Here is a 15,962-nt window from a genome sequence, read left to right as displayed (position 1 = left end):
TCGCACTCAACTTCCATTTACCTTCTTTAATATCTCAAAATTTCCCTCAACACTTTCTCGGGGTTTGGTGTTAAAAATTAATTTGGACTTTCACGAAACCTTTAAGCCCACGAAAAATATAGGTCACCGCTTTGGAGTTAAAGATATAACTGGATGAAAAAATGTTTGTACTTTCGTGGTGTTATGCTTTCTGCACTTCGCCGTTCATTTCTCTCAGCTTCCATTTACTTTCTTTAATATTTCGAAAATTTCCCTCAACACTTTCTCGGGGATTGACGTTACGAAAAATATAGGTCATCGCTTTGGAATTAAAGATATAACTGGATGAAAAAATGTTTACACTCCAGCACAGGGCAGCACACAGCCGGTATTGACAGTCAGACACAGCCAAGGCCAACTAGTCAATCTAGTACAGCCTTCGACACAGCACGTTCGGTACAGGCACATTCCAGCTGATGCGGAGCATGTCATGTTGCCTCTTGAAGTTCTCTCTACTACGCAGTTACAGTCCCGTGTCCAATGTGCCGGCACTCTGTACTGAAACACTCCGCCTCAAGCTCCTAATGTTGCGGAACAACTGAATGTTCCGGTCTGCCCAACCCTATCTGGCAGGCCAAGAAACAGGGCCTCTTCGACCTATCCATTTACCTGGCAGTTCCTCGTTCAGTTGGTTATGAACGGGTGAAGTTGAATGTGGCGGAGCTCCATCCTGTTGCAACCATATCGTCAAACGATTGTGCAAGGGCACATCCTCCAGCAGCAGTGGGAGTTCCCGATGCAAAGAGTGCAGGTAGTGTGGGCCCGTCCAATGGCCCTCAAATAAATAAGATCCAGTCAGACGATTCCTCAAGATTCCACACCACACATTCACTCCCCATCGTACTTGATGGGCCGCCTGTCACACCCAGTGAAGATTGCCCGGTCCAATAATGCATGTTGTGGCAGTTGTCATTCCCATTATTGTGGAAGCGTGATTTGTCCGAGAACAAGATGTGCAATGCAAATGCTGCATTCCTGTCCAGCCTGCCTAATAGCCACCAACAGAACTCCATTCGAGCTTTATAAACCCGCCCATAGAGTTCTTGGTGTAGCTCAAGATGGTTTGGGTGAAATTTATATTCATGCAGTATTTGCCAGACGGAGGCTGGCAGGTGTTCACCTGTTGTGCTGTCGCCCTTGTACTGATGTGTGGATTATTATGAGCTTCCTCCAGAATAGCCTCTTCTGTTTCACCTGATGTAATGGGCCTATCGCGGACTGGTGGCTGCTTGGAAATCATGCCTGTTGTCCTTAGGCATCTTTCAACATGGTGGAATGTTGTAGCAGCCGGATGTTGCCTGTCGGGATACTGTTTCTGGTACAGACATATTGCCTTGCATGCATTTTGTCTTGCTTCCCCATAAATGAGGAGCATGTCAATGTATTCCTCTGTGGAAAACATGCTGAATGACAGCAGAGATTACATTGAGGCCCTAAACAGTGGAGTATGCGCAGGGCACAAGGTGAATAACAGCGTCGTTCTACTGTTTGAATGAGGCAAATGTGGGTCTGTGTTTATGTATTCAAACATCATACTGACGCAAATATATTTTAACAATGCAGGATTTGAACCGTCGATGGCACATTTCGCCGATTGCTAGGCTAACACTTAACTGCATCCGCTACGCTACATTGCTGGGAACATGGTGGTAGTACGACGTGAGTAGAGTACATACATCATCCGGTTCAATGTTTAAGACGTTAATTACTGCACTGTTACCTAGTTTTATGCACTGATTCCCCTCTTCATTAAAACTAGTCTCTAGACGCGACACATTAACATAGTTACTGTACATGGTCAAAGGACGTCACCACATGATTTCAAGGCGCCATGTTTTGCGAGCGGACAGGTTCAGAATCGTGTGCAAAATGTGCTCCTTGGACAGTAGTACCATACAGTATGCCTACAGGAAATAGCCACCTTATAACCATGTTGCACGTTAGTTGGGTTGCATAAAACTACATTGGAAGGGGCAGCTGAATCACACGATATATTTCATCGAGTCATTCATATTGTGCCAAATCATTCCATTCTTGTGTTTGTCATTGGAGATCAAGCTTATTTATAACAGCTCGCTTAACCTCCTCAGTATAGAGAAGGTTCCAGGGGATTGGTCAGTGCAGTTCTGCAGTAACAGTACCATTTCATGAACAGAAATGTGATTTTTTTTTCATTTCATTGTTTTTTGTTCTCTAAGAACATACATACTTCAAGAAAAATACTTGTCATTAATCTGTGAGCTTTTGTGAAATGTGAGGACTGATATACTCCATGTTAGTGACAGAGATTTTCTGGCATATATAAGAACTCCTGCTGGGCAAAATTCTGGCACCTCAGTGTCTTTAAAAGCCATAACAGTAATCAGTAGAATTTAAAACCATCATCATCATCATCATAATCATTTGAATATCTGGAGGTATACAGATAAAACGTACAGAACTGTTAATTGGCAACTGTTGACCATGCAAGCAGATTTCCTAAAATAATTTATCAAAATGTGTAGGAAAGGGAACTTCCAGGAATTAGGCTTGCTCAGTGGAAGACTGGAGGACAAAGAATTAATAAGTTTGGGTAAAATATTTTAAAAACAAACTCCACACTTGAAAATTGATATGTTAAGGGAAAATCTTGATTGAACATCAAGAAATGAACTCAACGCATTGATGATTGATGAAATGTGGAGAAGTAATAACGCAGAGACTTATAAAAACATTAACGAAGTGGAAGTATGATTGGCAGATGTAATCAAAAATATCTCCTTTAGCCTCTCTTTCATGTACTATGTAATTGCTGGGAAATCGTGATTTATGAGCTTCATATCCATATTGATTCACACAAATGCAAAGAGGAGAAGAATTCCACCTAATCAATACTTGTTTATTATTATTATTATTATTATTATTATTATTATTATTATTATTATTATTATTATTATTATTATTAAAAATCACACAACTACAGACACAACTAGAAAAAGGAAGGAGCCACCACTCTGGTTTAATGCAATACAACATTACTTAATACAGCAAAGGACATTATGACTCATGTTTTAATGTAAACAACTGGATTTTATATACGGCAAGCTGCAATTTCTACACTTCCATCCAAGCCTCAACTGAATCCACACTACGTCAATATTTTGCCTTTTAGAGATGCAAAGTGTTTCGTATCCTTCGTGTACATATGGTGACAAAAATCATTTAAATGAGATATTGGTATTTTAAAGTGTAACTCGTATTACAATTTAAGCCATTGAGTTTTTAATATAATGCACAGTTGTGGACAACTAGACTTAATGATAGCAGTCAAACTGAAGAATTAAGAGACAGTGCAAGCCATAAACTCAAACATTCACAAGCATGAAAGTGTTTTATGCATATGTTGTTTTTATTTTATGAATACTTATAAGCAGGTAACGGATTTATATGTAAATACATATCTCTTTAGGAAGCTAAAATTAATTATATTTTGCATTATCTTTACAAATCATGACGTGTGGAGTTGAAAAATGGAGTATTCATTTTCCTTATTTTTCCATATTTTGGAGTTTAGCACATATGTTCCATATTCTTCGTCATTAAAATCAATATAGTCCATATTTCGGCTAAAAAGTATTAAATTATCGTAAATCAGCAGTCCTCTCAATAATGGAGAAATAAATTAAGAACCTATGTTCGAAAAATTAATATTTTAACTGGTGTGCAGGTCATATCATGCCTGTCCACGTCTGGGCTGATAAAATAAGCTGATAAGCGGTGCGAAGGAAGAGAGAGGTTGAGCCCGGAAGTGGTGGAGATCAGCCGGTCAGTACCGTGATTATCTGAATCACACTTACAGCACTGATAAGCTGCATTACATAACATCGACTGTGTCTGTGCCATAATTTCGTAACTAGGGAAATCTCATTCATTGATGATGTGCTAGAGGTTTTCGGATTCGTTCGTAATTCGGGCATTTCCTTTGATTTCTTCATAACTCCATCTAGTTCACTACCAGTCATTCACAGTTTGAATTAGCAGTGAGATGGATCATAGTGTTCTTGTACGTTCAGTGTGTGCAGTTGTATACTGATATTCATTGAAGACATTAATATTGTTACAATATGCCTAAAGTAGCTCAGTCAACCAGTTTAAAATTGAAAAGTTACGTATCAGAATTTAAAGAAGATGGTTTATCAACTGATAGTAAGATATTATTTTGTTATTTGTATCATTGTACAGTGACATCTATTCAAAGGTTCCTTGTGCAACAGCACGTTTCAACCAGTAAACAACAGGCTAACAAACAACGAGATTCAAAGCAGAGACAGTCGTTTCTGACACAATCAGTGTAACGTCCAAGTTCAACACCGATCTCTGCCGTGCTCTCATCTCTGCTGACATACCACTCTTCAAACTGAATAATCAGTGCTTCAGGGAATTCCTTGAGAAATATACTAAACGATCCATCCCAGATGAGTCAACGTTCAGAAAAACGTACTGTTTAGCCATATACGATGAAACTGTTCGGAAGATAAGGCAAGAGATTAAAGACGGTCCAATTTGGGTTTCCTTTGATGAGACAACAGACATTGAAGGCAGGCCAATTGGCAACATAATCATTGGTTTGTTAAGCAAAGACTTTTGTAAACGGATTCTCTTACACTGTGATGTTCTAGAAAAGTGCGATAACAAAACTATAGCAAAACTGTTCAGTGAGACTATGGGTATCCTCTGGCCACAGGGCGTTAAGTATAATAAAGTGTTACTTTTTATTAGCGATGCCGGACCTTATATGATAAAAGCCGGAGAAGCATTATGTGTTGTATATCCTAAGATGACTCATTTAACATGTGTAGCACATGCCTTTCATCGTGTGGCAGAAGTGATAAGAGGTAGTTATCCCAAAGTAGATTTATTGATTTCCTCAGCAAGAATTTTTTTTCTCAAAGCCCACAGAAGAGTTCATCTTTTGAAAGAAATGTACCGAGAGATTCCATTGCCGCCTAAGCCGATTCTAACTAGGTGGGGTACGTATTATTAATATAATGTTATTTGTTTTACATCCCACTTTGGTGGGGTATGTAGCTGCAAGCGGTTGAATATTATGTTGAATATATAGACTGTATTAAGAACATTCTGCATGCCATGGACTCTGAAGAAGCAGTCTCAATTGAAGACGCGAAAACAGTTGTCTGCGATACAAGTGTGAGAAATGACTTATGTTACATTCAGCATTTTTCATGCATCACAAAAACACTGAAAAGTCTCCAAACCTCTCACCTCTCACTTTCTGAAAGTTGTGAAATTGTGAATAAAACTGTGGAACAACTAAATCGTGGTACAGGTAAAGTTGCAGATGTAGCAAACATGCAGATGGCCACTGTACTTTCAAAGAACCCTGGATATGAAGAAATGACAAAAGTTGTTACAATGCTGTGTGGAGATTCAAGTGTAAAATTAACATTGGATTTAACCCCAGCAGATATTGTGAACTTGAATTATGCCCCCATTAACTCTTCCGATGTTGAACGCAGTTTCAGTCAATATAAATCTGTCCTTAGAGATAATAGGAGAAGATTCACTTACCAGTACTTAAAAGAACATTTTGTAATCCATTGTTTTGGTAACAGGGAATAAAAGATTGTGTGTTCTTCAAATATATTAAAATAAGAAGTGAAACATTATGTTGCAAGTAAATATACTTTGTTTAGCTTCTTTGAACTTTGATATTAAATAGAAATTAATGTTATATGTGTAATTTTAAGTCCATATATAATTCCATATTTCAATAAAAATAACTAAATATATATGTACATATTTCAATAATTATTAGTACATATAAATCCTTTCCCTGCTTATAAGTTAGTTTTAAGTTTAGGAATATTCACTTCTCATAGATGCGCATTCATGCATGATAACATATACTTAACTTCAATTTGACGAAAGCCCTACTCATGAGTACAACCTGACATGTTACCGTCACATGATATTCCTTTTTAGATATGATAATGTTTGCAATTGCACGATGTGTTATATGTATGTCAAGCTGAGGATGACCCACTAGGGTTGAAACCGGTCCTGTATTTTTAATAACAATAATAAACAAGCATTGATTAGGTGGAATTCTTCTCCTCTTTGCGTTGCTGGGAAAAGCGACTTGTTGTGTGTGGCATCAACGAACCCTGTTTGCCCCCCTCCCCCCTTTTTTTAAAAGTTAAGAACGGAATGATTGATTTTTCAGGGAGTAAATCATCTAGATATTAGTGATAAAATTTACTGTGGCACTCTTTGAAGAACTTTTTCTTTGCCTGTGGATAGATAGATATATAGATAGATAGATAGATAGATGAATACTCTTCTGCAGCAGATCATAATTCACCTTATGTGTATGCATTCAGTAGAGATGAGAATAAGACATGTTTATATGGCCAAATACTGATAGCTGTAGACATCTTGCTCAGCACTATGCATTTCATTTTACTAGTGACAGTTTTTAGGAGGGAGGAGATATTACTGTATCATTGGAAGAATCCCATAAGTTCTTAGTTAAGCGACAGCAGTGTTTTTTCTACAGTAGTTCTTTGGAATTAGTTAGATTTGCTTAAGTGGCATTTTGTTGTGAATTATTATGTTGACTCTACACAATTGTAACACTATTTTCAACTTTGTATTGTAATGGTGGAGACATCGAGGAATGCTGTTGGTAATTAATACCTTATTTAGTTTGTGTACTTCAATTATGTACCTCTAGTTAATTGTGAAGTTCAGCTTCATCTTGTCAGGTCTTTCTTTTCCTTTTTTTATTTTCTATAGAAGTGGTTTTGGAGACTGTGAACTAAGCTTTCTTGAAAAGATGTTGAAATGTAATTAGTTGTAAATAAATACACATGCCCTTTCTCTTATTACTTTCTTTTAGCCTGAGCTCGAAAAGTCCTGAATTACTGCATACTTTTATAGACTTTGTGATCTTGTGACTATGTGATCAAGAAGCAGAAAATAATATATTTAGAATTCTGAAAATATCTGATTACTGAAGAATTTTCTATTAGAAGTTGGTATTGATGCTACAACAGTGAGTTGGTTGAGAAATCTTGCCAACTTAAGGCAAATAGGTGTCAGGAACGCGCTTCCGAAAACTGGTGCAGATCATTGATTTCTGTATATTGATATTCAGTATGGAGTTACACAACACATATCCTGGCCCAGCTTGGCAAGCATGGCTTGTGATTTGCTTGTTTAGGTTTTAACCAGTGTTGTTGGTTCAAGTGCTTTATTCCTTAGATGCAGTATTAACTATCTTTGTATTTTAATAGATATTCCTTTTATTAATATAATTCCCATGGTAAGTACCTTTGAAGACAGCTGAATGCAGGAGAGTGTAACTGACATATTTATGCTACTGACATGCTTATGTTTCATTACTAGCACCTTCTTTGACATTTCATGGATTGATAAAGTTATAAATCTAATATTCTAACTTGTCATGTCCTCATGGATAGTATATACAGTATTATAATTAATGCCTCAAGTTAGAGCCAAATTTTAATATGAGAAAGTTTAACTTTATTAAGGAAGTTGTGGAACATAGTTCATAAAGCATAATATAAATTGCTTGAAATATAATGAAATTGTTCATTGAATCCAGGCTTTTGTCATGCAATCTAGTGATTAGAAATTGTATACCCTCTCCTACCCTGCCAGCCAACATTCTGATGGTGAATATTTTTTTCAACTAATGGGACTCAGACTGGCTAACAATGGAGTCAGACCATTTAGACTTGATTTCTTAATGATCATGGTCACTGGCTGGGCTAGAGAGTTAATATATAAAAATTATAACAAGGTAATTACAGCTTCTAATAATGTATATAATAGAAATTCTGTTGACAACATTTTTGATGAAATGAATAATAAATTGGTTACCATGCTGATTAAAGAGCCCGAAGAAAAGAAGTTTATCACTTTCACTTACAATAGTTGTAACACATGTGTATATCAGATTACAAATATATTTAAAAAGCAGAACTTTAACATTGCATTTAGAACAAGCAGTACTCATTAGAAGCTATACTACAATATCATATGATATAAACTTCATAATGACCTGCATTGACAAGCATTTGACATTAAAGGGGTAAGAGTGGGTCTACCTATTCAATACGTAATTATCAATGATAATATAACTATATTTTCATTTAAAAATTGGCTATATTCTCATTAAAATATTAATAGGACTAGTTTCAACCTTATTTTGAGGTCATTCTCGGCTATTACATAGATCAGAATTGGCTTAATTTTTAAAAAATGCTGAAATTCACAGAACATCTAAAAAATGTAAATGCAACAAAACACTTAATGTAAATATTATTTAGTGAAGATAATGTTTTGTTAAGTTTAATGGCACTGTTTTGTTCAGGTTGTAGCTGTAGGAACCAGTCATAATCTTGATTACACTGTGACTTAGAATGAGTGGATGTATTTGATAAACTTGAAAGTTGGCTGAGGAAGGGCATCTATAAAACCAGAACTGTGGAACACAGTGGCGCAGTAGATGTTTGTACGCAGTTGTCAATATGGATAAATTGTATACGACTAAAAGGGACGTCCCACTCTCACACAGCTTCATGGGTGTCTTTCAACTACGGCACCACACTGGATATAGCACTCATTCTAACGTCAACACAATCACTTGACAGAGTCCACTTGACAAGGCCAAAGGGGAAGTGGGTATTTGCTTTATCGTATACCCAACTTGTTTCCTATCTTATTTTTCCAATATTTTCTTCTGCATTTCTTTAGCATAGTTATTTAGCCTTTCATCTCATTTTTATCATGTCTTTATATGATCATCTATTTTAAGATATCTACAAAATTTGCTCCAGTAAATCTGTTTTAAGCTCAAAGATTTATTCTATTCAACTTACAAATTATTTGAAAATTAAATATCTCGATGTTTTAAATATATTGAACAGCTACCCAGAATATTCAAGTGATGCTGTATATTATGTTAAATTATCGGTTATACTGCAAAACCGCATATCTGCAAAAGATATATACTTATAACCATGTTTTGTTTTAGGCCTTGTCTGTGACTGTGAATTAATTCATAATAAAATAATTAATACTATTATCAGTCACAATTTTTCACTAAGTTGAATTCTACAATGTGTTTCAGAACTTATACTCTGTTATCAGGCGTGATGTAAAGCAAACTGTAAAAAGAAGCCCTCAAGAAGTGTTTCTTATGAAGTGAAGGAACTTTACCACATGTTTCTTAAAGATCATAGTAGCAAGGAGATAGAGATTTTAGATTCCATCTGACCGGGAACGCTACCTAATGACCCAATTGTTGCTGATATACGTAGTATGAAATACAATCCTGAAGGGATAATTGAATACAAACTTTCTTTCCAAGTTGAATTTCAACCCATGGCAAGGAGGACCCATTCTGTACCTACCAATCTTCAACCTAGACCATTGTTCCGCACTCCTCTGATGATCTCATTCGCTAAACATCAGCACCTGCAGGAGCTTAAAACTGTCTTGTTTTTATAATCATTTCCCCTGTAAGAGCAAGTCTTAAAGACACAGTGACTAGATTTGTTATGAAGGAAGCCATACTTTTCAGTGTAACTTCAAAGCATTTCAGTCTGTCGAACACTAATTATAACACCTAAAACACTAAAACCTATCTGTATTAGAAGTTTTAAAGTTACAGTGACTAGTGTGGAAGGAAGCAGACCAAAATAAATGTGAGGTTATTGTATACATAATTAGTGTATTAAAAGGTGCCTTTGATAGAAGTTTATGAATGTCTTTTTTAAAATATATTTCATTTATGAGAACTGTGTGTGACAATGTTCTTAACCAAATCAACTCATGAACAAATTAAGCCAATATTTCAATTCATGGTTAAAAAATTAAACATAAACCCTCTTATCACAAAACATCACTGCAATAGTGCGGAACTACAGCTCCTGCTTAGCAACTTCCAAGGCATAACCATGTATTTGTCTAAGACATTATAACATCGATTTAGCTTTTTCACATTAATGGTGATTTCGGAACAATGCCTGGATATACTAAACAGAAGTTGTTCTCTATAGAAGCCTTCTGAACTGAGATAAACAAAGTTTTGCTTCTCCTACAAAACAAGTCAAAATTCAGATACGAGGTTTTGCAGTATAACTGCCGAAATAATATGACAAAAGTATGGCATCAGTCAAGAGAAGTATACTCCATTATTCCCGTAATGAACATGTTTTGTCAGATTAGTCTGATGTTCCAGAAGCAGAGGTATGTAAGCTAGGTAATCTTACTAACTAAAATTTGACCACTTCAAAATGTCTTTCATAAATGCTAAAATTGTTCCTTCAATTTCTTAAGAATATGATTCTCTGCTTATGAAATGTATAATATATTTCAAGCTTTTGGATTAGTCCTAGTTTTGTCTTGACTGAGATTCTTACCCTCATTATAGTGGATATAATCAGGAGTTAACTATAATGATACTTAAGGAAGAGGGTTGAAAGTCTGCATTTCTGCATTACATTTTAGTATCCTTTTTGTGAATGTGAACCAATTGTTTGTTTCAGTCTGACTAGACTGGTTTTTACTCATGTTTCAATAATTTAACATAAAACATGCACATCACATCCCAATTTTTATTGGTATATCTTGCCTTGAATATTGCAACTGGTTAGGGGGGGGGGGGGATGGAGAATTTTGGTAAGTATATGAAGTGTTGTGGTGCTTACAGAGCTTGAGGGTGCAAGGCTTGTCACGTGCTTGGCCCAGGCCCTTACTCCTATTTTTATTAATATTTGCTTGCTTGTGTAGAGTAGTTGCACGCTTGTTTGTTAGTTTGTTTGTTTTGCATCACAGACAGCGATGAAGGAGCCGACATTGAATCTGGTAACCTGCGGCGGTCCTGTTCGCTGAGTGATCTTGCCAGTCCCGCTCCCCGACGGCTCTTGCATGCTTCCCATGTGCAAGGTAATGATGTGCAAATAAACTGTTTTCTTTTCTTTTCTTTTTGTGTGTGTGTGTGTGTGTGTGTGTGTGGGTGTGTGGGTGTGTGCGTGCGTGCGTGCGTGTGTGTGTGTGTGTGTGTGTGTGTGTGTGTGTGTGTGTGTGTGTGTGTGTGTGTGTGTGTGTGTGTGTGTCAATTACAGGGTTTGTTCATGATCTCTCATAACAGCTTTTTTAACATTTCATACAAAACTAGACAGAAACTTGCACATCTGGCATATTGGTGATGGTCCAGTATGACATTAGTTGGTCTAACATGCAATTTGGAAGCTATTTTCGGATAGAAATACTAACATGGAGTGAGCAAGTGGAGTTACTGTTTTTTTAGCATTTGCTATACATGCAGAGTATGCCCAAAGCACTTTATACAACATTATCTGTCTTTGTCTTTAAAAACATCTGAATATGTCTTATTCTGTTGTATACATTTTAAAAAGTTTTTCAAAATTGTTTCTATTAAAATATTTCTGGTGAGGTTTTAAATTATGTGGAATTTTGTAAACAGGAAGAATTCTTTTGCAGCCAATGTGCAAACTGTTACCAGTTATACGATCATACAAATTGTAGTTCTAAAACCCACATGGTAAATCAGCTTCAGAACCATTTGCCTCAGCCTTAAGTATAAGAGTCTTCTTCGTAGCATTCTCCCGCCATTCTCCACTTAATCGTGTTAAGGATATCATCAGATGTGACACCCACTATCTTCATGTCTTCCTCCAGACCACCGTTTCTTGAGATGGCTGTTGGTCGATTTCCTCCTGGGTTGTACTGGACAGCTGTCTTAGTAACTGATTGGTTTTCTCTTCTCATGACATGTCCATACCATCTGAGGCGAAATTGGTGCAACTCCCATCTGTTCTGACGTGGCCAAGTTTCATAAGTCCTAAAGACCAACGGAACATTTTCATCTCTATTCCATGGAGGGCTTGCTCATGTCTTATTGACACTGCCCAGCATTCTGACCTCGTAGAGTGCAACTCGTCTAACAATGGATTTATACACTTTCCCTTTGAGATAAGGATATGTTCTTGTAGCAGAGAACTGCGGTGACTTGCCACCATTTCAACCGCACTGAAGTTTACTTGTGCTCGAACATCAAAGAAGTGTTTCGGTAGGAACTAAGGTATTTAAATTAGGTGGTTTTAACGAGAGCTTGAACGTAAACATTCATGGTGCCATTACCAATTTCGCTCATGCTATCTGTATACTTTCTTTTCAACATCTACAAAAAATAATTGGTTCAAAGAAGTCCAAGATGATTTAGAAGATTTGAATATTACAGTGCAACAAATTGCAAGTTAAGAAGAGAAAAGGATTCTGAAGAACAACTATATAAGACTTAAACTAAAATCTTCACAACAAAAGCAATACTTTATGCCATATCTAGACAGCGGAAGTTTCGGTCGTATTGTGACTTGCAATGGAACTTCGGTGCATCATTACACCCCAGAGTCAAAGCAAGCAAGCATGGAGTGGCGGCGAAGAGACGAAGCAGGTCCGGTCAAGGCCAAAACGCCCAACCGCTGGAAAGGTGCTTACAACAGTTTTCTGGGACTCCACGAGTGTTTTGCTGGTGGATTTCCTTTACAAGCAAAGGATAAGTAATGCAGCCTATTACTGTTGCCTTTTGGATGAAGCAAATGCTGCGTATCACACAAATGACGCCAGCAACTGATCCGAAATGTAATTCTTCTCCATGAAAATGCAAGACTGCATACTGCTGCTTTAATGCAGGAAAATATGGAGAAAATTCACTGGACACCTCTGGAACACCCTGCGTACAGTCCAGAGTTATTGCCCTGCGACTACTATTTGTTTGGACCACTCAAACAAGACCTAGGAGGACAGCGGTTTGATGATGATGATGATGCAAGTGTAGAAGAGTTTGTGCGCAACTGGCTCCACACACGTCCCGCTCCTTGCTATCAGAACGTCATTAAAAACTTACCAATCCGATGGAGAAAATGTGTATCGAAGACAGGACACTATGTAGAAAAGTGATCTCTATATGTGTATGTTTTTGGTTGATGCAATAAAAAAAAAATCCTGTTTATATATGATCAGCCCTCGTACAATTGATTTCATAAATGGATCTATTTTTAATAGCAAGATGAGTGCAAGTGGCAATACTGTTTACATACTGTTCTTGTTCTTGTAGCCTCTTGTGTGTGGCACCAAACACTTTGAGTGTTAAGTATTACAACTAATTTCTGATGCAACTCTTTATTCCCCTAGCTAGCTGGTCTGTTGTTGTAAGACTGTATGAATCTCCACTCCACACAGCACACAACCCTCCCCGCCCAGACAAGGTAGTTTAAAGCACGTATCAACTGAACAACTTGAATTCCGCTAGGGTAGCTCTCTTTTGCGCCTGCAAGAACACCCAGCTCGCTGGGGAGAGCTGGACTACTGTAGAGCGAGAAAACAACTGTACTTGGCTTGACTTAGCCGTTTCAAGTTTTTTGGAACTTGATTTAAAATATTCTAAGGAAATGATATGGTTTATGAAGAGGAATAGTCATAAAATCAGACGATATAGTTGGGATGGACAGTATGGAACACACATTGATTTTATAATAACAGACCGAGAATGGGGAAGATATGCCATGAATACGAAGATAATCCCCAGTGAAAGTATGGAAGGTGATCATAGATTATTAATTGTGAAAGTAAAACCAGTAAAAATCCCTAAAATTGTACAGAAGAAGAAACCAAAGATCAGGATTTGGGAATTGGAGGATTAGGAGAATAAAAGAACATTTCAAGATTGTATAAAAAGGAAGTTGCCTAAGACAGAAATACGAAGTGGAGAAAAAGAGTGGGACAATTTAAGACAGACATTTGTGAAAGCAAAGGTTAAGGGAAAGGAGACATGGTGGTGGACAGACAAAATTAAAAAAAGAAATAAAAGAAAGGAACAAGGAGAAGTGAGAAATGGATAAGGAAAAGCAAAAAACATATCAGAGGGATGAGAATAAGATAGAAAGGTTACATGTGGAATACAAAAGATTGAAACTACAAGAGGAGTATCGAAGAAGAAAAGGAGAAATGTTAGGGACAGTTTATGAACAAAATTGAGCAAGATAGTAGAGGAAATCAGAAACTATTATGCAGAGTAATAAAATAAAAAAGAATAAATCATGAAAAATTCAAGGCATTAGAGAGAGAAGATGGATCCCTAGTACATGACGAAAAGGGGGTCTTCAGAAGGTGATGGCAAAATATTTTGAAAAGCTTTATAATGAGGATGACTGCTGGATGGAAGAAGGAGATAAGAAAATGGAAATAATAGACGGAGAAAAAGAAGAGAACCCAATAACATGGTTGGAACTTGAAAGGGCAGTGAAAGCAATGACCAAAGGTAAAGCAAGCGGAAAAGACGAATTCAATGCTGATACGATTAAGGCAGCAGGAGGCAGTGGACTACAGTGGCTATACCGAGCTCTCAATGCCATATGGAAGGATGAAAGGATACCTGAAGATTGGCAACAAGGAAGCATTGTACCATTGTTCAAAAAAGGAAATAGGAAGAAATGTGAAAATTATAGAGGTATAACTTTATTATCGCATGGGCTAAAAATAATGGAGAAAGTCACAGGCAAAACACTGAGGGATATAATAGAAACACAGTTAGAGGAAGACCAATATGGGTTTAGACCAAATAGATCAACAATAGACTTGATATTTACAATGCGAACGATATAATGGAAAAACACCTGGAAAGGAACAAGGAAATAATCTTGGAAAAAGCTTATGATACAGAAAACATGCATGGAAATGCTTACGGAAAGAATGTACCAAAATCATTAATTAACAAGATAAAAATGTTGTATCATGAGAGTAAAAGCAGTGTACAAGTGGGGAGTGGTGACTCTGAAACATTGTATACCAAAAATGGTCTCAAGCAAGGAAGTGCACTGTTGCCATTATTGTTTATTATATTGATGGATGAAATCATAAAATGTGTAAAACAGAGTATCAGTAGTGATGAAGTGAATTCTTTGGTATTTTTAGATGATGATGTGATTTGGGGAAAGGGAGAAAAGGAAGTACAGAGGAGACTGGACATTTGGAATGAAAATTTGAAGGAGATTGGAATGGTAATTAGTAAAAAAGAAAACTGTAATGATGCACTGTGGAAAAGAGAAAAAGTGAATATAGACGGAGAACGGTTAGAGAACGTAGAACAGTTTACATATCTGGGTAGCATTATTAATGGAAGTTATGAAATCAACTCTGAAATTTACCGGGCGAGTTGGCCGTGCGCGGCTGTGAGCTTGCATCCGGGAGATAATAGGTTCGAATCCCACTATCGGGAGCCCTGAAGATGGTTTTCCGTGGTTTCCCATTTTCACACCAGGCAAATGCTGGGGCTGTACCTTAATTAAGGCCACGGCCGCTTCCTTCTAACTCCTAGGCCTTTCCCATCCCATCGTCGCCATAAGACCTATCTGTGTCGGTGCGACGTAAAGCCCTTAGCAAAAAAAAAAAAACCTGAAATTAATAACAGAGTAAGTAAAGGTACAACATTTTATCTAGTCAGAGAGCTTTTATGGGATGACAAAGTACCTAAGAGAATGAAATTAACATTGTATAAACAGTATTTCATACAAATTATAACATACGGACTAGAAACACTAGTAACTAACAGGAGGCAAGATAGTAAGATCCAATCAGTAGAAATGAAATTTTTAAGAACATCAGTTAAAAAGACAAGAAGAGATAAAATCCAAAATATTAAAATCAGAGAAGAGCTAAATATAGAACCATTAGTACAGAGGATACAGAAAGCAAGACTGAGATGGTTCGGACATATAAAAAGAATGGGAAAGGAATGGGTAGCAAGAAGGGAATTGGAAAGTGAAGTTAAGGGAAGGAGACTAGTTGGAAGACCGAGAAGAAGGTGGATG

General features: G+C 37.0%; 1 protein-coding gene across 1 annotated transcript in view; it reads left to right on the top strand.

Moving 5' to 3' along the window:
* Nucleotides 1-15,962, top strand: part of Wdr62 (WD repeat domain 62) — a 459,879-nt gene that overhangs the window by 393,205 nt on the left and 50,712 nt on the right. The window contains exon 21 of the mRNA XM_067135382.2: nucleotides 10,906-11,016. Within this exon, the coding sequence (XP_066991483.1) occupies nucleotides 10,906-11,016 (111 nt within the window). The remainder of the gene's footprint in view (nucleotides 1-10,905; nucleotides 11,017-15,962) is intronic.

Source organism: Anabrus simplex, chromosome 1, assembly GCF_040414725.1.
Source record: "Anabrus simplex isolate iqAnaSimp1 chromosome 1, ASM4041472v1, whole genome shotgun sequence".
Taxonomy (NCBI): Eukaryota; Metazoa; Arthropoda; class Insecta; order Orthoptera; family Tettigoniidae; genus Anabrus; species Anabrus simplex.
The sequence above is the reverse complement of the archived record's forward strand: the minus strand, read 5'-3'. Positions and strand labels throughout refer to the sequence as shown.